This window comes from Myxine glutinosa, chromosome 7, assembly GCF_964187855.1.
Source record: "Myxine glutinosa chromosome 7, kmMyxGlut1.1, whole genome shotgun sequence".
Taxonomy (NCBI): Eukaryota; Metazoa; Chordata; class Myxini; order Myxiniformes; family Myxinidae; genus Myxine; species Myxine glutinosa.
The window spans coordinates 186,431,644-186,454,453 of NC_136267.1; the positions used below are offsets into that span (position 1 = coordinate 186,431,644).

Consider the following 22,810-nt stretch of genomic DNA (forward strand, 5'->3'; position numbering starts at 1 on the left):
GACTTCGAAACATTGCGTGACTTGATCCTGGTGGAGGAATTCCAGCAGTGTGTCCATGAGGACATCAAAGTGTACCTGCAGGAAAAGAAAGTACCAAAGTTGTGGGACGCAGCCACCATGGCGGATGATTATGCCTTAACCCACCGAATAGGGGTCCACAAACCTAACTCCTCGCCTAGACTTCAGCAGGGGAGTTATGGAACACCCGGTGCGGAGAACGACCTTACCTGGCGGCGGCCTCGAGATGATTATGGGGACAACTATGATACCCCAACTGTTAGAAATCAGAGGGCTACGGGCCCAAGACAAACTTATTTTTCGGGGGGCTCAAGGCCGACCCCGAGGTTCTCCCCCGGGCCTACTTGTGCTTTTTGCCATAAAACTGGACACTTGATGTCCCAATGTTACCTCCGGAAAAGGGAGAACCCGGAACGGAATCAGTCTAGTGCGACTCCGAATGCACTGGCAAGTGTGAGAAATCATTCTTGGAGAGCAGAGCTGGGGGAAGATTCCCCTGTCAAAGGTACGGCGTCCCGGGAGAACCTTGTTCAGGAGGGCTACAAACATTTCATTTCAGAGGGGTTCGTGTCGCTGGATGGCGACCCGAGTAACCAGAAGCCAGTTAGGGTATTGAGGGACACAGGAGCCCACCAATCGTTGATGCTGGAGGGCATTTTGCCATTGTCGGAGAAGACGGCAACTGGGGTTAGTGTGCTTTTACAGGGGGTCGGGGGCTATGTTAAAGCTCCGCTTCATGTCATCCAGTTGAGTTCTGAGTTGGTATCAGGGCCGGTCACCGTAGGCTTACAAGCCACCCTTCCTGTGGAGGGAATCTCTTTTATTATCGGGAATGATTTGGCCGGGGGGCGAGTTTCGGGTAATCCAATAATGGTGGACAAGCCCAGTAAGAAAAATAACACCACTCGGTTAGAGATGGAGATTCCGGGGATCTTTCCATCCTGTGCAGTGACTCGGGCTATGGGTAGAAAGCACGCGGAAGAGAAGGAGGAAGAAAGAGAGGGGGAGTTAGAACCCTTAGAGGTACGGGAAGACAACTCGGAAAAGGGAAATAACCAGGGGAGGGATTCCCAGGAAGTTCGAGAAATGGTAGCGTCTGGAACGCAAGGGGACGTGGAGTGTCCGTCGGAGACCGCGGGGAACGAAGTGGAGCAAACCGCGCTGGTCCGAAGGAGACTAGTGGAAGAACAACACGAAGACTCGGAGATCCAGAGGTTAATTGAGAAAGCCGTTACGGAAGAAGAGGCTACGAAGATACCTGTGGGGTATTTCATGAAGGGGGAAACCCTAATGAGGAAATGGAGGCCCCCGGAGGTGCCCGCAGACGATGAGTGGAAAGTTCACTATCAGATTGTGGTGCCACCGCTGTACCGGAAGGAGATCTTGAGTTTGGCACATGAGACCCCTTGGGCCGGGCACCTGGGAGTGAACAAGACCTGTGACCGGATATTGGTACATTTTTTCTGGCCGGGATTGCGACGGGATGTGGCGAAGTTCTGCAAGTCCTGCCATTCTTGTCAGCTGGTGGGAAAGCCGAATCAAAAAATCCCACCCGCCCCGTTAAAGCCAATTCCAGCTTTTGAAGAGCCATTCAGCCGAGTCATTGTGGACTGTGTGGGCCCTTTACCCAAAACCAAAGCTGGACATCAATACTTACTGACCATCATGTGCGCATCCACCAGGTTCCCCGAGGCAGTGCCTCTGAGGAAAATAACGGCGGCAGTTATTGCAAAGGCCTTGATTAAATTTTTCACTTGGGTTGGTCTACCTAAGATCATCCAATCGGATCAGGGTTCCAATTTCATGTCCACACTGTTCCAGCAAGTGGTACACCTGTTGGGGGTGGAACAAGTAAGATCCAGCGCCTACCATCCCGAGAGCCAAGGGGCCCTGGAAAGGTTTCACCAGACTTTAAAGAATATGATCCGAACGTATTGTTTTGAATGTGCCAAGGATTGGGATGAAGGGATACCCCTATTGTTGTTTGCGGCGAGGGAGTCCGTGCAGGATTCCTTGGGATTCAGTCCGTTTGAACTGGTGTTTGGACACGCAGTGCGGGGACCGTTGAAATTGGTGAAAGAACAGTGGTTACTACAGGAGTCCCGGACACCGATGGTGGAGTATGTGTCCACAGTGAAACACCGATTGGCAAAGGCATGTGAGGTGGCACGACGGAACTTGAGAAGGGCCCAGGGGAAAATGAAGGAGAGACATGACAAGACCTCGCAGATAAGGAATTTCAGTCCTCAGGACCGGGTGTTAGTATTGCTGCCCGTTCCAGGTCAGCCCCTCCAGGCTAGATATTTCGGTCCTTATGCAGTGGAGGAGAGGGTGAATGAGACAGACTACGTGGTGACCACTCCCGACCGACGGAAAAAGCGACAGTTGTGTCATGTCAACCGACTGAAGAAATATCATGAGAGGGAACCGGTGGAAGACGTAGTTCCTGTCTCACCTGTCGTACCGGTGAAAATGGACGGAAACGCCGGTGTGAAGTTTGATAACTTGGATGACCAGGCCTGCCCCAAATTGACGAACACCGAAGTGTTGAGTCATTTGGATGAGAAGTTAGGTCATTTAACAAGGGAACAGCAAGGACAACTGTCCAGCCTAATGTTCGAATTTAAACATTTGTTCACAGATGTACCTGGTCGTACGGACTTAGTATATCATGATATCGAGGTGGGGGAGGCCACTCCAGTGAAACAACACCCCTATCGGATGAACCCGGTGAAGATGGAGTATCTTCGGAAGGAGATGCAATATATGTTGGACAATGACATCATCGAACCAAGCAACAGTGAATGGAGCTCCCCATGTGTGTTGGTTCCGAAACCCGATGGCAGCTTCCGGTGTTGTACAGATTTAAAACGGGTGAATGCAGTGACCAAGACCGACTCCTATCCGCTCCCGAGGATTGACGACTGTATTGATCGAATAGGCCCAGCTAAATTTGTTACCAAATTTGACTTGCTGAAAGGGTATTGGCAGATCCCTCTTACCGATAGAGCCAAAGAAATCTCAGCTTTGGTCACTCCGAATGGGTTATATCAGTACAAGGTCCTCCCTTTTGGGTTGAAGAATGGGCCGGCTACATTTCAACGACTGATTAATAGGCTCATTGCAGACCTGGAGGGGGTGGAGGCATATCTGGATGATGTAATCATCCACACCATGACCATGGAAGACCACATTAAGCAAATCCATGCATTTTTTCAGACGATGTCCGAGGCAGGTCTGACCATCAACTTAGCCAAGAGTGAGTTTGTAAGAGCACAGGTAGTGTTCCTCGGCCATGTAGTAGGGCAGGGTCAAGTACAACCAGTGACCGCCAAGGTAGAAGCTATCGATCGCTTCCAAGTCCCAAAGGGGAAGAAAGAGCTGATGAGATTCTTAGGTATGGCGGGGTGGTACCGGCGGTTCTGTAAGAATTTTTCGGATGTGGTAGCCCCTTTAACGAGTTTGTTGAGAAAGGAGACCCCATTCGTTTGGGATGGCAAATGTCAGGCGGCCTTTGCCCATGTCAAAGTGATACTAATGAGCTCTCCGGTCCTAACCGCTCCGGACTTTCAAGCACCTTTCAAGTTGGCCGTAGATGCAAGCGATGTGGGGGCTGGAGCGGTCTTGTTACAGGAAGATGAGGATGGGGTGGACCACCCCGTGTGCTACTACTCCAAAAAGTTAAATAAACATCAGGCAAATTATGCCACCGTGGAGAAAGAGACCCTGGCTCTCCTGCTAGGGCTTCAACATTATGAGGTGTATTTAGGAATCACGTCCTTTCCCATAAAGGTCTTTACGGATCACAACCCCTTAACCTTCATTCAAAGAATGAAAAATAAAAATCAGAGGTTGATGAGATGGAGTTTGGCTTTGCAGGGGTTCAACTTGGAAATTGAACATGTACGGGGCCGGGACAATGTCGTGGCGGACGCTTTGTCCAGATTGAGTTAATCTGGGGGGGGTTGAGTTATCTGGTTGGTTTCTCCAAATTGGCCGGCAAAGAAAGTTTTCGCTGGGTTCAAACTTTCTTTCTTGAAGGGGGGGAGTGTTACATATTTATGTGAATGTATGTAAATTACCATTCAGGTCTTTGCTTATCCGTGTGTAGTAGATTAAGGGTTGTTGTGGTTGGAGGGTCAGGAGCCCTTCTGAAAAAGTGTCCGGAAACGGAAGTGACCGGAAACGGAAGAGAAAAAGACACGAGGAAGAAAAGCGACGAGTATTCTTCTTCTTCCTCGCCCCGCTCCGACGAAAGGTGGGATCGACCTTGCGCTGCGTGGAAAAGCGGCGTTCCGAAGCCCGGCTGGCGAGAGGAGTTACCGGGACGTGTACCTACCCGGTGGAGACGTCAAGTTGACGTGGGGCCGTGCATCGACCCCGCGTCTGGCACCGTTCACGGCACCGTCCAAACAGACGCGTACGGGTCGCACGTTGGGGCCTAACACGCCTTGCAAGCGGCGTGGGGCTTTTGGCTTGCTTCACCGTACCCGCTTCGCGTGGCCACGAGGGGCTGCAGCCGCGGTGCCTGGTACGATACCTGCCCGGTGGAAAAACGTCCACCCGGGGTTCGTTCAACCGCCCGAGTGCGGCGACGCCGACCAGCATCTCGGTCAGGAGGGGCCCAGAGACATTGTGAGGGGCAGAGACCAAAAGGGGGTCGTGAGTACAGAAGTGGACACACATATATAAGATGGCCATCTTAATCATATAGGGAATTGATTGTGGATTGGGAATTGTTGATGGTTGTTTGTTGTTGATTGCTCGGGGAATATCCGTGCTTGTATCATTGAAATCGTATGATATACTTACCCTGGAAATATATCATTGCACATCAGTGTCTCTTGGGGTGGAATTCATAGGGATTGCGTTGCGAAAGCGCATATATATAATACTACTTGCTGGCGAAGGTCCTCTCACGGTCCGGGGGTCACCGAGACCAGGTAGTCACCGAGGGGACCACGTAACAGAATTGGGGGCTCGTCCAAATTACGATTTGCAGATTCGCAATTGGGTCTACGTCCGGGATCTTAAAGTGTATTTGTATAAAATAATAAAATAAAATTTTTATTAATTAAAATTTATTAATTAAGTATTAATTGGAAAATTTTCGGGGAAATTGGGGTAAAGTCTTGGGTGAAGGTTAACAGGTGTTAACGATAGTCACCATGGCGTTTGTGGCACAGAACTTTGCGGTAACACCGAGTGAGGCACAGTTCCGAGCGTTACTAAAGTCGGACCTCTTGAAATTGGCCAAACATTTTAACTTGGAGGTCCGAACTAATTTGAGGAAGGCAGAGTTGCAGGCCACGGTGATACAATCTATGGTGGGATTAGGAACATGGGACGAGTTAGCCTGGGAGTGGCTACCCGAAGAACCAGAAGACGTTGAGCTCCGGAAACTGGAGTTGCAATTACGGAGCCAGGAACGGATTAAAGAAGAAGAAAGGAAAGCAGAAGAGAGGAGAGAAGAGAAACAAGCAGAGGAAAGGAAAGTGGAACGAGAACTCCAGGAAAGGTTAGCAGAAGAAAAAAGGAAAGCAGAAAAGGAAAGAGCAGAAGAAGAAAGGAAAGCAGAAAAGGAAAGAGCAGAAGAAGAAAGGAAAGCAGAAAAGGAAAGAGCAGAAGAAGAAAGGAAAGCAGAAAAAGAAAGAGCAGAAGCAGAAAGGAAAGCAGAAGAGAGGAGAGAAGAGAAACAAGCAGAGGAAAGGAGAGTGGAACGAGAACTCCAGGAAAGGTTAGAAGGGAGAAAAGCAGAGGAGAGGAGAGCTGCAAGGGACCTCGAAGCAGAGGAGAGAAAAGCAGAAAGGGAATTAAAGGAACGTGACATGGAGCTTCAGCAAGAAATTAAATTCAAGGAGCTGGAGTTAATGAGAGAACGGGGAGAGGCACCACCCTTGCTGACGGGGTCGACACCTAACCAGAAAACCTGGGATGTGGGCAGACATGTGAGGCTGGTTCCACCGTTCAGTGAAAAGGAAGTCGCGAAATTTTTTCCACACTTTGAGAAAGTGGCTCGACAATTAAACTGGCCGGAGGAGGCCTGGACCATACTAGTGCAAAGTGTGCTGGTGGGGAAAGCTCAAGAGATTTATTCGGCGCTGCCAATGGACCAATGTGCAGATTATGAGGTACTGAAGAGGCACATCCTCAAGGCCTATGAGTTGGTTCCGGAAGCTTACAGGCAAAAATTCAGGAATGCCAGGAAGAGGGAGAGTGAGACCCATGTGGAGTTTGCCAGAGTGAAAGAAAACATGTTTGATCGGTGGTGTGAGTCAAAAGGAGTCGGGAAAGACTTCGAAACATTGCGTGACTTGATCCTGGTGGAGGAATTCCAGCAGTGTGTCCATGAGGACATCAAAGTGTACCTGCAGGAAAAGAAAGTACCAAAGTTGTGGGACGCAGCCACCATGGCGGATGATTATGCCTTAACCCACCGAATAGGGGTCCACAAACCTAACTCCTCGCCGAGACTTCAGCAGGGGAGTTATGGAACACCCGGTGCGGAGAACGACCTTACCTGGCGGCGGCCTCGAGATGATTATGGGGACAACTATGATACCCCAACTGTTAGAAATCAGAGGGCTACGGGCCCAAGACAAACTTATTTTTCGGGGGGCTCAAGGCCGACCCCGAGGTTCTCCCCCGGGCCTACTTGTGCTTTTTGCCATAAAACTGGACACTTGATGTCCCAATGTTACCTCCGGAAAAGGGAGAACCCGGAACGGAATCAGTCTAGTGCGACTCCGAATGCACTGGCAAGTGTGAGAAATCATTCTTGGAGAGCAGAGCTGGGGGAAGATTCCCCTGTCAAAGGTACGGCGTTCCGGGAGAACCTTGTTCAGGAGGGCTACAAACATTTCATTTCAGAGGGGTTCGTGTCGCTGGATGGCGACCCGAGTAACCAGAAGCCAGTTAGGGTATTGAGGGACACAGGAGCCCACCAATCGTTGATGCTGGAGGGCATTTTGCCATTGTCGGAGAAGACGGCAACTGGGGTTAGTGTGCTTTTACAGGGGGTCGGGGGCTATGTTAAAGCTCCGCTTCATGTCATCCAGTTGAGTTCTGAGTTGGTATCAGGGCCGGTCACCGTAGGCTTACAAGCCACCCTTCCTGTGGAGGGAATCTCTTTTATTATCGGGAATGATTTGGCCGGGGGGCGAGTTTCGGGTAATCCAATAATGGTGGACAAGCCCAGTAAGAAAAATAACACCACTCGGTTAGAGATGGAGATTCCGGGGATCTTTCCATCCTGTGCAGTGACTCGGGCTATGGGTAGAAAGCACGCGGAAGAGAAGGAGGAAGAAAGAGAGGGGGAGTTAGAACCCTTAGAGGTACGGGAAGACAACTCGGAAAAGGGAAATAACCAGGGGAGGGATTCCCAGGAAGTTCGAGAAATGGTAGCGTCTGGAACGCAAGGGGACGTGGAGTGTCCGTCGGAGACCGCGGGGAACGAAGTGGAGCAAACCGCGCTGGTCCGAAGGAGACTAGTGGAAGAACAACACGAAGACTCGGAGATCCAGAGGTTAATTGAGAAAGCCGTTACGGAAGAAGAGGCTACGAAGATACCTGTGGGGTATTTCATGAAGGGGGAAACCCTAATGAGGAAATGGAGGCCCCCGGAGGTGCCCGCAGACGATGAGTGGAAAGTTCACTATCAGATTGTGGTGCCACCGCTGTACCGGAAGGAGATCTTGAGTTTGGCACATGAGACCCCTTGGGCCGGGCACCTGGGAGTGAACAAGACCTGTGACCGGATATTGGTACATTTTTTCTGGCCGGGATTGCGACGGGATGTGGCGAAGTTCTGCAAGTCCTGCCATTCTTGTCAGCTGGTGGGAAAGCCGAATCAAAAAATCCCACCCGCCCCGTTAAAGCCAATTCCAGCTTTTGAAGAGCCATTCAGCCGAGTCATTGTGGACTGTGTGGGCCCTTTACCCAAAACCAAAGCTGGACATCAATACTTACTGACCATCATGTGCGCATCCACCAGGTTCCCCGAGGCAGTGCCTCTGAGGAAAATAACGGCGGCAGTTATTGCAAAGGCCTTGATTAAATTTTTCACTTGGGTTGGTCTACCTAAGATCATCCAATCGGATCAGGGTTCCAATTTCATGTCCACACTGTTCCAGCAAGTGGTACACCTGTTGGGGGTGGAACAAGTAAGATCCAGCGCCTACCATCCCGAGAGCCAAGGGGCCCTGGAAAGGTTTCACCAGACTTTAAAGAATATGATCCGAACGTATTGTTTTGAATGTGCCAAGGATTGGGATGAAGGGATACCCCTATTGTTGTTTGCGGCGAGGGAGTCCGTGCAGGATTCCTTGGGATTCAGTCCGTTTGAACTGGTGTTTGGACACGCAGTGCGGGGACCGTTGAAATTGGTGAAAGAACAGTGGTTACTACAGGAGTCCCGGACACCGATGGTGGAGTATGTGTCCACAGTGAAACACCGATTGGCAAAGGCGTGTGAGGTGGTACGACGGAACTTGAGAAGGGCCCAGGGGAAAATGAAGGAGAGACATGACAAGACCTCGCAGATAAGGAATTTCAGTCCTCAGGACCGGGTGTTAGTATTGCTGCCCGTTCCAGGTCAGCCCCTCCAGGCTAGATATTTCGGTCCTTATGCAGTGGAGGAGAGGGTGAATGAGACAGACTACGTGGTGACCACTCCCGACCGACGGAAAAAGCGACAGTTGCGTCATGTCAACCGACTGAAGAAATATCATGAGAGGGAACCGGTGGAAGACGTAGTTCCTGTCTCACCTGTCGTACCGGTGAAAATGGACGGAAACGCCGGTGTGAAGTTTGATAACTTGGATGACCAGGCCTGCCCCAAATTGACGAACACCGAAGTGTTGAGTCATTTGGATGAGAAGTTAGGTCATTTAACAAGGGAACAGCAAGGACAACTGTCCAGCCTAATGTTCGAATTTAAACATTTGTTCACAGATGTACCTGGTCGTACGGACTTAGTATATCATGATATCGAGGTGGGGGAGGCCACTCCAGTGAAACAACACCCCTATCGGATGAACCCGGTGAAGATGGAGTATCTTCGGAAGGAGATGCAATATATGTTGGACAATGACATCATCGAACCAAGCAACAGTGAATGGAGCTCCCCATGTGTGTTGGTTCCGAAACCCGATGGCAGCTTCCGGTGTTGTACAGATTTAAAACGGGTGAATGCAGTGACCAAGACCGACTCCTATCCGCTCCCGAGGATTGACGACTGTATTGATCGAATAGGCCCAGCTAAATTTGTTACCAAATTTGACTTGCTGAAAGGGTATTGGCAGATCCCTCTTACCGATAGAGCCAAAGAAATCTCAGCTTTGGTCACTCCGAATGGGTTATATCAGTACAAGGTCCTCCCTTTTGGGTTGAAGAACGGGCCGGCTACATTTCAACGACTGATTAATAGGCTCATTGCAGACCTGGAGGGGGTGGAGGCATATCTGGATGATGTAATCATCCACACCATGACCATGGAAGACCACATTAAGCAAATCCATGCATTTTTTCAGACGATGTCCGAGGCAGGTCTGACCATCAACTTAGCCAAGAGTGAGTTTGTAAGAGCACAGGTAGTGTTCCTCGGCCATGTAGTAGGGCAGGGTCAAGTACAACCAGTGACCGCCAAGGTAGAAGCTATCGATCGCTTCCAAGTCCCAAAGGGGAAGAAAGAGCTGATGAGATTCTTAGGTATGGCGGGGTGGTACCGGCGGTTCTGTAAGAATTTTTCGGATGTGGTAGCCCCTTTAACGAGTTTGTTGAGAAAGGAGACCCCATTCGTTTGGGATGGCAAATGTCAGGCGGCCTTTGCCCATGTCAAAGCGATACTAATGAGCTCTCCGGTCCTAACCGCTCCGGACTTTCAAGCACCTTTCAAGTTGGCCGTAGATGCAAGCGATGTGGGGGCTGGAGCGGTCTTGTTACAGGAAGATGAGGATGGGGTGGACCACCCCGTGTGCTACTACTCCAAAAAGTTAAATAAACATCAGGCAAATTATGCCACCGTGGAGAAAGAGACCCTGGCTCTCCTGCTAGGGCTTCAACATTATGAGGTGTATTTAGGAATCACGTCCTTTCCCATAAAGGTCTTTACGGATCACAACCCCTTAACCTTCATTCAAAGAATGAAAAATAAAAATCAGAGGTTGATGAGATGGAGTTTGGCTTTGCAGGGGTTCAACTTGGAAATTGAACATGTACGGGGCCGGGACAATGTCGTGGCGGACGCTTTGTCCAGATTGAGTTAATCTGGGGGGGGTTGAGTTATCTGGTTGGTTTCTCCAAATTGGCCGGCAAAGAAAGTTTTCGCTGGGTTCAAACTTTCTTTCTTGAAGGGGGGGAGTGTTACATATTTATGTGAATGTATGTAAATTACCATTCAGGTCTTTGCTTATCCGTGTGTAGTAGATTAAGGGTTGTTGTGGTTGGAGGGTCAGGAGCCCTTCTGAAAAAGTGTCCGGAAACGGAAGTGACCGGAAACGGAAGAGAAAAAGACACGAGGAAGAAAAGCGACGAGTATTCTTCTTCTTCCTCGCCCCGCTCCGACGAAAGGTGGGATCGACCTTGCGCTGCGTGGAAAAGCGGCGTTCCGAAGCCCGGCTGGCGAGAGGAGTTACCGGGACGTGTACCTACCCGGTGGAGACGTCAAGTTGACGTGGGGCCGTGCATCGACCCCGCGTCTGGCACCGTTCGCGGCACCGTCCAAACAGACGCGTACGGGTCGCACGTTGGGGCCTAACACGCCTTGCAAGCGGCGTGGGGCTTTTGGCTTGCTTTACCGTACCCGCTTCGCGTGGCCACGAGGGGCTGCAGCCGCGGTGCCTGGTACGATACCTGCCCGGTGGAAAAACGTCCACCCGGGGTTCGTTCAACCGCCCGAGTGCGGCGACGCCGACCAGCATCTCGATCAGGAGGGGCCCAGAGACATTGTGAGGGGCAGAGACCAAAAGGGGGTCGTGAGTACAGAAGTGGACACACATATATAAGATGGCCATCTTAATCATATAGGGAATTGATTGTGGATTGGGAATTGTTGATGGTTGTTTGTTGTTGATTGCTCGGGGAATATCCGTGCTTGTATCATTGAAATCGTATGATATACTTACCCTGGAAATATATCATTGCACATCAGTGTCTCTTGGGGTGGAATTCATAGGGATTGCGTTGCGAAAGCGCATATATATAATACTACTTGCTGGCGAAGGTCCTCTCACGGTCCGGGGGTCACCGAGACCAGGTAGTCACCGAGGGGACCACGTAACAGGAGGGGCAAGGGGGTAGGGGTGATGGGGAAGTTTTGGAGGGGAGGGGTGATGGGGAAGTTTTGGAGGGGAGGGGTGATGGGGAAGTTTTGGAGGGAAGGGGTGATGGGGAAGATTTGGAGGGGAGGGGCAAGAGGGAAGATTTGAAAGGGATGGGTGATGCGGAAGAATTGGAGGGGAGGGGCAAGGGGGAAGATTTGAAAGGGATGGGTGATGGGGAAGTTTTGGAGGAAAGGGGTGATGGGGAAGTTTTGGAGGGAAGGGGTGATGGGGAAGATTTGGAGGGGAGGGGTGAGATTGGATTTTGAAAAGTGTACGATTGATGGGAAACGAACATTTATTGCAAAATGAGTTTCTTGAGACCTTCGAGTCAAAAATACGTTTGAGGATGCTGAAGGATGGGTGGAGTGCTGGAGAGTTTAGGGAATGTATGAAAGAGGCACTGTAAGAGATGGAATTTTTTTTTGGAATGAATAGATTTGGTGAGCAAGTCGAAAGCATCCTTTTATAGAAGAAGAAGAAAAAGGTGTGATAGTATACGACAGAATACAGTTCTTCAGGGGACAGTTTTATCATTTTTTAACGACGTGATCACGTGACTACGAACAACGTGGTCGAAGAACGAACGAACAAATAAGAACGAACAAACGGATAAGAACAGAGAAGGAAATATTTTTTTGGTTTTTTTTTTTTGAGTTGAGATTTTAAAACAAGAAAGTATGGGGTGAAAAAACCGGGAAAAACAGAGACCGAAAGTAAATGCAGCGCAATCGAAGAAACGCTGAGACAAAAACAAAGCCTCAAGCCAAGGGTGGACACGGTAGCCTACTACACTAGGCCTCAGAATACGCGACACGAACTAACCGACGATTCTGTACACAGGTATGAAAAACCAACACCGACACAGGTATGAAAAACCAACACCGAGTATCCTATTAAAGGCACACCAATATGTACACACACCGAAGGAAAGATACAGTTTCGACAAAAAACACAATTGTGAAAAATTACTCGACTTCGAAAGCGTGCGCGCATGGACAGCTTTGAAGAGACGTGACCAAATGACCAAAACGTTTGAGGACGCTGAAGGATCTTCCCAACCTCCAAGTCCTCAATCCCTCTTCCCAACCCCCAAGGCCTCAATCCCTCTTCCCAAACCCCAAGTCCTCAATCCCTCTTCCCAACCCCCAAGTCCTCAATCCCTCTTCCCAACCCCCAAGTCCTCAATCCCTCTTCCCAACCCCCAAGTCCTCAATCCCTCTTCCCAACCCCCAAGTCCTCAATCCCTCTTCCCAACCCCCAAGTCCTCAATCCCTCTTCCCAACCCCTAAGTCCTCAATCCCTCCTCACAACCCCTAAGTCTTCAATCCCTCCTCCCAACCCCCAAGTCCTCAATCCCTCTTCCCAACCCCCAAGTCCTCAATCCCTCTTCCCAACCCCCAAGTCCTCTTTCACTCTTCCCAACCCCCAGGTCCTCAATCCCTCCTCCCAACCCCTAAGTCTTCAATCCCATCTCCCAACCCCCAAGTCCTTAATCCCTTTTCCAAACCCCCAAGTCCTCAATCCCTCTTCCCAACCCCCAAGTCCTCAATGAAGGTGAATACCTGGCTGATTAAAAATACCTGCGTTCTTCACCTACATTGTTCCCGTTCATTAAGAACAATGTTGAAAGTAAATAAAAAACACATTTACTATCTCACGAGATTCCATCATCTCGCGATTCTTCAGTAAAAAAAAAAGGAGCGGTTATGTAAACTAAATGAGAAAAAAACATAAAATGTCATTGGGAATGAAAAATATATAAATATATACAATCAGAAATTCTCTGCCAGAAACATTTATGGGTTCATGGTCCCTGGTGGAGGGTTTATGGTCCCTGGTGGAGGGTTTATGGTCCCTGGTTGAGGATTTATGGTTTCTGGTTGATGGTCCCTGATTGATGGTTTATGGTCCCTGGTTGATGGTTTCTGGTCCCTGATTGAGGGTTTTTGGTCCCTGATTGATGGTTTATGGTCCCTGGTTGAGGGTTTATGGTTCCTGGTTGATGGTTTATGGTCCCTGGTTGAGGATTTATGGTTTCTGGTTGATGGTCCCTGATTGATGGTTTATGGTCCCTGGTTGATGGTTTCTGGTCCCTGATTGAGGGTTTTTGGTCCATGGTTGAGGGTTTATGGTTCCTGGTTGAGGGTTTTTGGTCCCTGATTGATGGTTTATGGTCCCTGGTTGAGGATTTATGGTTCCTGGTTGATGGTTTATGGTCCATGGTTGAGGGTTTATGGTCCCTGGTTGAGGGTTTGTGGTTCCTGGTTGAGGGTTTGTGGTTCCTGGTTGAGAGTTTATGGTCCCTGATTGAGGTTTTGTGGTCCCTGGTTTAGGGTTTATGGTCCCTGGTTGAGGGTTTATGGTCCCTGATTGAGGTTTTGTGGTCCCTGGTTGAGGGTTTGTGGTTCCTGGTTGAGGGTTTATGGTCCCTGATTGAGGTTTTGTGGTCCCTGGTCGAGGGTTTGTGGTTCCTGGTTGAGGGTTTATGGTCCCTGATTGAGGTTTTGTGGTCCCTGGTTGAGGGTTTCTGGTTGAAGGTTTATGGTCCCTGATTGAGGTTTTGTGGTCCCTGGTTGAGGGTTTGTGGTTCCTGGTTGAGGGTTTATGGTCCCTTATTGAGGTTTTATGGTCCCTGATTGATGGTTTATGGTCCCTGGTTGAGGGTTTATGGTTCCTGGTTGATGGTTTATGGTCCCTGATTGCTGGTTTATGGTCCATGGTTGAGGGTTTATGGTTCCTGGTTGAGGGGTTTTTGGTCCCTGATTGATGGTTTATGGTCCCTGATTGATGGTTTATGGTCCATGGTTGAGGGTTTATGGTTCCAGGTTGAGGGTTTATGGTCCCTGATTGATGGTTTATGGTCCATGGTTGAGGGTTTATGGTCCCTGGTTGAGGGTTTGTGGTTCCTGGTTGAGGGTTTGTGGTTCCTGGTTGAGAGTTTATGGTCCCTGATTGATGGTTTATGGTCCATGGTTGAGGGTTTATGGTTCCAGGTTGAGGGTTTATGGTCCCTGATTGATGGTTTATGGTCCATGGTTGAGGGTTTATGGTCCCTGGTTGAGGGTTTGTGGTTCCTGGTTGAGGGTTTGTGGTTCCTGGTTGAGAGTTTATGGTCCCTGATTGAAGTTTTGTGGTCCCTGGTTGAGGGTTTATGGTCCCTGGTTGAGGGTTTATGGTCCCTGATTGAGGTTTTGTGGTCCCTGGTTGAGGGTTTATGGTCCCTGATTGAGGTTTTGTGGTCCCTGATTGATGGTTTATGGTCCATGGTTGATGGTTCCTGGTTGATGGTTTATGGTTCCGGGTTGATGGTTTATGGTTCCTGGTTGATGGTTTACTTTCCCTGGTTGAGTAGTTGAAGATAAAAATCGTTAGATAGATAAACAGAGAAACAACCAAACAGGATAAGTGTATTGCACAGGATATTATATATTGAAAAAGTAAAAATGTTGGTGTGTCTTGTAGTACAGTGAACCTCTCACTTAGAGAACCTGAAAAACAAAGACAAGTTGAATTCTGGCCTGTACTATGAGGCCTAGTTTGTTCTTTCCTACATTTCTCTCATTTCTCTCAATACAAACTACTCAAATCAAAGAAAATGATCATCAAACCTTTGGCCCAGGGAAACCTTGTCCTGGAGGACCAGGAGCACCAAGTAAACCACGTGCTCCAAAGTCACCCTGAAAATGACAAGCAACATATATTCCCTTTAAAAACGACAATTCAAACAAAATCAAAGAAATGTATTCAATAAAATGAAATAAACAAAAATAAATATGGTTGGCCAAAATTGTTGAAGCCGTTACGTTCAAAAAGGCTTCCAGATTTGGACTGAAATGAACACAAGAAGAGGTTTCGAAAAATTCACTGACCTGCACCCTCCCAGCTTCCACCACTCTGCACCCTCCCAGCTTCCACCACTCTGTACCCTCCCAGCTTCCACCACTCTGTACCCTCCCAGCTTCCACCACTCTGTACCCTCCCAGCTTCCACCACTCTGCACCCTCCCAGCTTCCACCCCTCTGTACCCTCCCAGCTTCCACCCCTCTGTACCCTCCCAGCTTCCACCACTCTGCACTCTCCCAGCTTCCACCACTCTGCACTCTCCCAGCTTCCACCACTCTGCACTCTCCCAGCTTCCACCACTCTGCACTCTCCCAGCTTCCACCACTCTGCACTCTCCCAGCTTCCACCACTCTGCATCCTCCCAGCTTCCACCACTCTGCAGTCTGCACCCTCCCAGCTTCCACCACTCTGCAGTCTGAACCCTCCCAACTTCCACCACTCTGCACCCTCCCAACTTCCACCACTCTGCAGTCTGCACCCTCCCAGCTTCCACCACTCTGCAGTCTGCACCCTCCCAACTTCCACCACTCTGCAAACTCCCAGCTTCCACCACTCTGCACCCTCCCAGCTTCCCCCACCCAGTACCCTCTCAGCTTCCGCCACTCTGCACTCTCCCAGCTTAACCCTGGACGAGGGAGGGGGTGGAGGGAAGGAGGCCAAATTTACCCTCACAAAGAGTGCTTTAACCTCAGTGTTGCCCAGGTAAACAAGCGTTACGCCTAGGTCCCCCGTCGGTGAAGTGATGTGAGTTGACAAAGTGGAAGACGCAGAAAACATGCTATGATTGTAGTGAAATTATACCAAGGTGAACCCAGGGTGTGCTCGCTACGGAAGGGGCGTCTATAAGACCCGGGACAATCGGGGCGCGCGGACACTCCAGCGGAACTCACTGTGACATAGTCCTGTAGTTTGAATGGTATGTACGCCCCTAAATGCTGCGCTGACTGTCCTCTCTGTTGGACCATTGTTATATTGAATCGACCATTGCTGCTCATGAAATACTCTGATTTTAATGCCTGTTGCATGCATGTATTCTTACTGGATGTACTACAGATCTAAATGATATTAAACCTACCCAGAGGTCAAGTCGGGTCTGAGCTTGATTTTCACGACATTTAATATCATTTAGATCGCCGGAATGGCTGACCACAAGATGATCGTGGTACCGATTCTCGGAGCCGACCCTCAAGCTGAGGGATCAGCATCGGAGTTCACTCACTGGCTCAAAACGCTGGCGAATTACTTTGCTGCTCACGAAACAGAGCCCACCACAGCGATAAAGCTGTCCGTGTTACAGTCGAAGGTCTATCACACCGTTTTCCGGAACATTTCTCGATTTGGGACGTACGCTACGGCTCTAGCCGAGCTGAAGCGCCTCTACGTAAAGACACGGAGCGCTGTGCGCGGCCGGCATCAACTCTCTCAGCGGCGACAGCAACCATCTGAATCGATCGATCGCTTCGCACAGGAGTTGCGCTACCTGTTGGCAGACTGCGTGCAGGACGTTCGGACCCACGAGCAAGTGCAGGACGACTTGCTCCGAGATTCATTCATCTCCGGAATTAATTCTGGAGTCTTGCGGCTCCGACTCTTGGAGGTCGCGGATCTGACATTTACAGAAGCACTACGGCTGGCACGCATATACACAGATGCCCGAGAACAATCCACCGCATATGATCACCCACGAGTCGTGGCGGGGACCTTGCAACTCGCGCGACCGGAGAGGGCTACCGCCGAGGATACGGAGGAGGACCCGACCACTACGGCCGAGTCTCTGGGAGCTCCTGAAGCGGACTCCGCTTCCGGCCTCACTGCTGCCGCCGCTGCCCGGCCACGGCCTGACCGGTATGCAAAATGTTATTTTTGCGGGAATCGGCAGCACCCTCGCTCTGAATGCCCGGCCCGGGAGGCTATATGCCACCTGTGCTCCACCAAGGGCCATTTTGCAAAGGTCTGCAGGAAGGCCGCTCGGGGCACGCGTCCCCACGCGACCTTGAATGGGCTCATCGCGGAGCCAACGGATCGAGCGCCGGACGGGGCGCCTCACTCGGCTTTGAAGAGCCGCTCTCCTTCTCGCGGGCCTCTGGCTACACGCCCGACCTTGGTGAGATACACCGGGCCGCCGAAACAAATGGCGCGAACGCGACCGGCCACAGCGCGACCGACCTTGACTGGCGTTCGAACGCCTACTTCAAACAAGCGACATGCTCCTGCTTTGGAAACTCCTCTCGATGTGCGGCAAACGCAGCACGTGACTCGAGCCCCATCTGACGGCGGCTTTTACGAATTACATTCACCCACTTTGGCATATGAATCTGCAGACGGCAGCGATCTTTCTCACGTGACGCGAGCGCCATCTGGCGGCCGCTCTTACGAATTACATGCACCCACTTTGGCATATGAATCTGCAGACGGCAGAGATCTTTCTCACGTGACTCGAGCGCCATCTGGCGGCTACTCTTACGACCTACACACACCCACTCTGGCAAATGAAACTGCTGATGAGCCAACGGACTTCAATGCTCCTGCTGAGGCCCAACCTGCCGACGCTGCCCGAAGGATTGCAGCCGGCGTGGGATCCACCCGCGAGGCGCGATCTTCTCGCCCGGCCGGTACAATACCTGCCGGGTCTGCCGGCCTTGCGCAGGCCATCATTCCGCTCACGGTCGCGGGCGTTTTTGCGCAAGCTTTGATTGACACGGGGTCCACGGATAGTTTTATCGATCAGCGACTCGTGCATCAACATGGGTGGCCGGTTCTCGGGACAACCCGCCGGATCTTCATGGCCTCTCAGGGACTTCGGTTGAGCACAAAAGGGGCGTGTCGATTGAAACTTGTGATAAAGGGACGCACGTTCCCGGACGTGTATCTCATGGTATTACCTGCGTTATGCGCTGACGTTCTGTTAGGACTTGATTTCCTTAAGCGGCATGGACGTTTGGAAATAGACTTCGGTGGGCCGGACACGCTCGCTGTGTGCGCCCTCGCTCAAATGGACATGAAGCCACTCTCACTGTTCCCCAACCTGACCACTGATTGTACCCCTGTAGCCGTCAAATCGCGGCGCTACTCTCGCGCGGACGCGCAATTCATTGCGGAAGAAACGGCCCTGCTCTTAAAGGACGGTATTATAGAACACAGTAGGTCACCGTGGCGGGCCCAAGTCTTAGTGGTGCGGAGTGAGGCCCACCGCCAACGCATGGTAATCGACTATTCGCAGACGATTAATCGTTTTACACAGCTGGATGCCTACCCCTTACCGGGGATGGACGCCCTGGTACGCCAGGTAACCCTGTATTCCGTTTATAGCACTCTCGATCTGCGTAGTGCGTATCATCAAGTCCCCATCTCTAGGGCTGATCGCGTCTTTACAGCCTTTGAATCGGGTCAGCGGTTGTACCAGTTCACGAGACTTCCCTTTGGGGTAACTAACGGAGTCACTTGTTTTCAGAGGGCTATGGATGACCTCGTTGCGAAGGAGAATTTGACCGATGTCTTTGTCTATCTGGACAATCTTACGGTTTGTGGGTATGACCAGGAGCATCACGACGCTAATCTGAAACGCTTCCTCGAGGTCGCGCGGAAATATCGCCTAACCATGAATGCGGCTAAGTGTCGATACTCTCTATGCACGGTAGGCCTTTTGGGGTACACCGTGACCCATGGCTCCGTCTCTCTGGATAAGGAGCGTCTGCGCCCTTTGCTCGATATGGCTCTGCCTAGCGATCGGGCTTCGCTGAAACGCGCTCTAGGGCTGTTCGCCCACTACTCAAAGTGGGTGCAAAATTTCTCCGCGAAGCTCCGCCCGCTCGTGGCCTGCGACACTTTCCCCATGGGCCCGGCTGCCCTGGCGGCCTTCGAGGGCCTTAAAGTCGACATCGCTGGCGCCGCTGTCGCGACGATTGACGAGAGTGCCTCTTTCGTTTTGGAGAGTGATGCCTCGGATCATGCGATAGCGGCGACTCTCTCCCAAGGAGGCCGCCCTGTGGCTTTCTTCTCGCGGACTCTCACCTCCGCCGAGCGGAGGCATTCGTCTGTCGAAAAGGAAGCGTACGCGATCGTCGAATCAATTCGGCGATGGCGGCCGTATCTGCTTGGGCGGAGTTTCCAAATCGTCACGGACCAACAGAGTGTTGCGTTCATGTACGACACCTTACATGCTCAGCGCATTAAGAATGAGAAAATCACCCGTTGGCGTATCGAACTCGCCGACTTCTGCTACACCATCAAATACCGCCCGGGGAAGGATAACCTGGTCGCTGACGCCTTATCGAGGCCGGCCACTTGCGCGGGGGTTGTAACTTTGGAGGGGCTGCGCACTTTGCACGGCACTATGTGTCATCCCGGGGTAACGCGCTTCATGCATTTTGTGCGCGAGGGCAATCTGCCGCACTCGATTGAGGACATCCGCCGCATCTGCCGTGATTGCGCGATCTGTGCGGAACTCAAACCGCGTTTTTATAACCCTCCTATGGGGACTCTATCGAATTTTATAACCCTCCTATTAGGGCTACTAGACCGTGGGAGCGCTTGGCGATGGACTTCAAAGGGCCGCTGCCAATGTCGAGCAACTCTCGCTATCTGCTCACTATCGTCGATGAGTATTCCCGATTCCCCTTTGCTTACACGTGCGGGGATATGTCGGCTGCCACGGTTATTCGGTGCCTGCAGAATTTGTTTTCTATGTTCGGGTATCCGGCCTACGTGCATACCGATCGGGGTGCGGTGTTCCTGTCCCAGGAGGTGAGGGGCTACTTGCTCCAGCATAATGTCGCTTCGAGCTACACCACCCCGTACCGGCCCCAAGCGAATGGGCAGATCGAACGCTTTAATGGGATTATATGGAGGGCCGTCATGCTAAGCCTTCGGACCCTCGGCCGAGGCCTCGATAAATGGGCGTGGTCACTACCTGCCGCTCTCAACTCGATCCGGGCTCTCCTATGTACTGCCACCAACCAGACTCCTCACGAACGACTGTTCCACCACCCTAGAAGCTCCGGCAGTATCCAATCTTTACCCAGCTGGCTTGCTGAACCGGGGCCCGCCTATCTCAAATGAGCAGTTCGCGCTAGCAAGTACGACCCCCTTGTTGACAAGGTGCAGGTCCTCCAGGCTAATCCCGAGCATGCTCGCGTGTTAACGGCGGATGGCCGCGAGTCTACTGTCTCCGTACGCCATCTCGCCCCATGTGGGGACGACGACAGGGATATCGACGAACCCGTCTATGAGTCTATGGACTCTATCGAAGCTTCCCCTATGGAACTACCACCGTTACTCCCGTCGTCCCCCACTCCCGTGCCCGAAGGCGCAGGGGCGCCCCCTCCGACTCCCACCTCTGGCGGCTATTCCGACGCGGGGGACTCCGGGCTTGGGGACGCCGTGCCCGGTAGATTCCAAACACGAACTGTCAGGGAAGTTCGCCGCCCCGACCGCTACGGGTGGACCGACTGACGTGGATTGACGTGACCCATTCGTTTATTGCTGATGCTTGCTTGCAACCTGCCGAGCGGCAGTATAGTTCTAACGGCGGGGAGAATGTAGTGAAATTATACCAAGGTGAACCCAGGGTGTGCTCGCTACGGAAGGGGCGTCTATAAGACCCGGGACAACCGGGGCGCGCGGACACTCCAGCGGAACTCACTGTGACATAGTCCTGTAGTTTGAATGGTATGTACGCCCCTAAATGCTGCGCTGACTGTCCTCTCTGTTGGACCATTGTTATATTGAATCGACCATTGCTGCTCATGAAATACTCTGATTTTAATGCCTGTTGCATGCATGTATTTTTACAGGATGTACTACAGATCTAAATGATATTAAACCTACCCAGAGATCAAGTCGTGTCTGAGCTTGATTTTCACGACAATGATATGATATTTCGCTCACAAGGTTCAGACATACATGGACGCGGCCATCTTGGATTTTGACGTGGCATCCCAATTTTAAACAGCGTTCTTCCTTATGCCGAGGTACACCCACACACCAGATTAGAAGTTGGTACTTTGCTTATTTTTCAAGATATTCCGCTCACAAGGTTCAGACATATATATGGTGGCGGCCATCTTGGATTTTGACGTGGCGACCCAATTTACAACAGCGTTCTTCCTTATGCCGAGATACACCCACACACCAGATTAGAAGTTGGTACTTCGCTTATTTTTCAAGATATTCATCTCACAAGGTTCAGACATACATGGCATCAGACATATATGGCGGCGGCCATCTTGGATTATGACGTGGGTTGCACCCACACACCAAATTCGAATGCGGTCCTTCGCTTACGCACGCCCGCACGCAAACATGCACACCCGCACGCACGGACGGACGGAGGAGAAAACCATAGTCCCCCTTTCGCTCCGCTGTGCGACAGGGGACAACAAGGAATTAGTAATACCCTCTGCCACCACCACCAGGTTGCGCTACATGGCACACATTTACATCGAGAACTTATGCCTCCTGCCGGCCCCCACACCTCCACGTGAGGCTGTGGCCGCATAGCCTATGTTACCCCCCACACAAAGTTGTATTTGTACCCCAAGTTTGGAGTTTGTAACTTAAAAGATGTGGTCGTGCATGAGGAAAAAAGGCAAGCACAGAGAGACGATGCATTTTCATATATATGTATAATTATATTGTCGTGTCCCCGGGGTTAAGACCCCTGGGTGATGGATAGCTGAGAAGAGCTTTAACTCCGAGGCCTATTTCAAAACTTGGCGGGATTGTCTTTTGCGTGCACGGGAAAGGCCCGAAGCCTCATCTAATCGGGAACAAACGGGGTTTAATCCGAACCCACAGAACAAAGAAACGACACAAGACACACAAAAGTAAGATGCAACAAATAATGAATTTAATGAAAATAAATGCAAACACAATAAAAATAAAATGTGCTTATAATCGGCTGGCAATCAGCTTTGCGTCTCCAAATGGCTGGTCGGGCTTGCTGGTCATCGAACCAGTCACCATGCGGGAAGCGCACAAGATGGAGCGGGATCGTGCCCGTAGCCAGCTGCCGGCGTGAGGCAAGAAAGCAGGATTCTTCTTTGTTTCGCTAGCGACCTCCTCCTCATCTGAAGAGCACCACCGTCATCCGAAGAGCACCACCGTCAACCAACACCCCCTCCTCCAACGTTGCAAAAGTTCCAAAGCCCCGACACGTCTCCTCACCAGCACACCCGAGACAACAGCACTCAAGCGGAGAGCCAGAACGAGAGTGCGAGATTACGGATTCTTCTTCTTCTCAAACCTTTCAGCTCTCTGACGCCATACTACCAATCCTGACGTCCCATTACATCAGTCCATGGCCACGATCAATCGTCGTCTTTGAGGCGGGACCTCACGGCCTTGCTTGACGCACAATGACGAAGGTCGAGGCGTGGTCTCCCCGTCACGAGTCGTCGGGGGGCGGAGTCTAATCTCTGTTCAGGAATGTTCGGATGACGTCGGGGTTTACTTGCCGATTGGTAAATGTGCTGGTTTATATCGGGCTTGTCGGTGTGGTTGTGGTAATGTGCCGATTGCATGGCTGGCCGAGTGAATTTTATAAGAACTTCAGGGAAAAATTACAGGGGACCAATTACACACTGAGGTTTATTAATCTTACGCACTAGAACTAGTTAACACAAAACCCC

The 22,810-nt window shown here is 51.0% G+C and overlaps 1 protein-coding gene across 1 annotated transcript in view; it reads right to left on the reverse strand.

The window, feature by feature from the left end:
• LOC137431901 (uncharacterized) overlaps positions 1–22,810 on the reverse strand; it is a 351,683-nt gene that overhangs the window by 84,719 nt on the left and 244,154 nt on the right. The window contains exon 25 of the mRNA XM_068123735.2: positions 14,948–15,016. Within this exon, the coding sequence (XP_067979836.2) occupies positions 14,948–15,016 (69 nt within the window). The remainder of the gene's footprint in view (positions 1–14,947; positions 15,017–22,810) is intronic.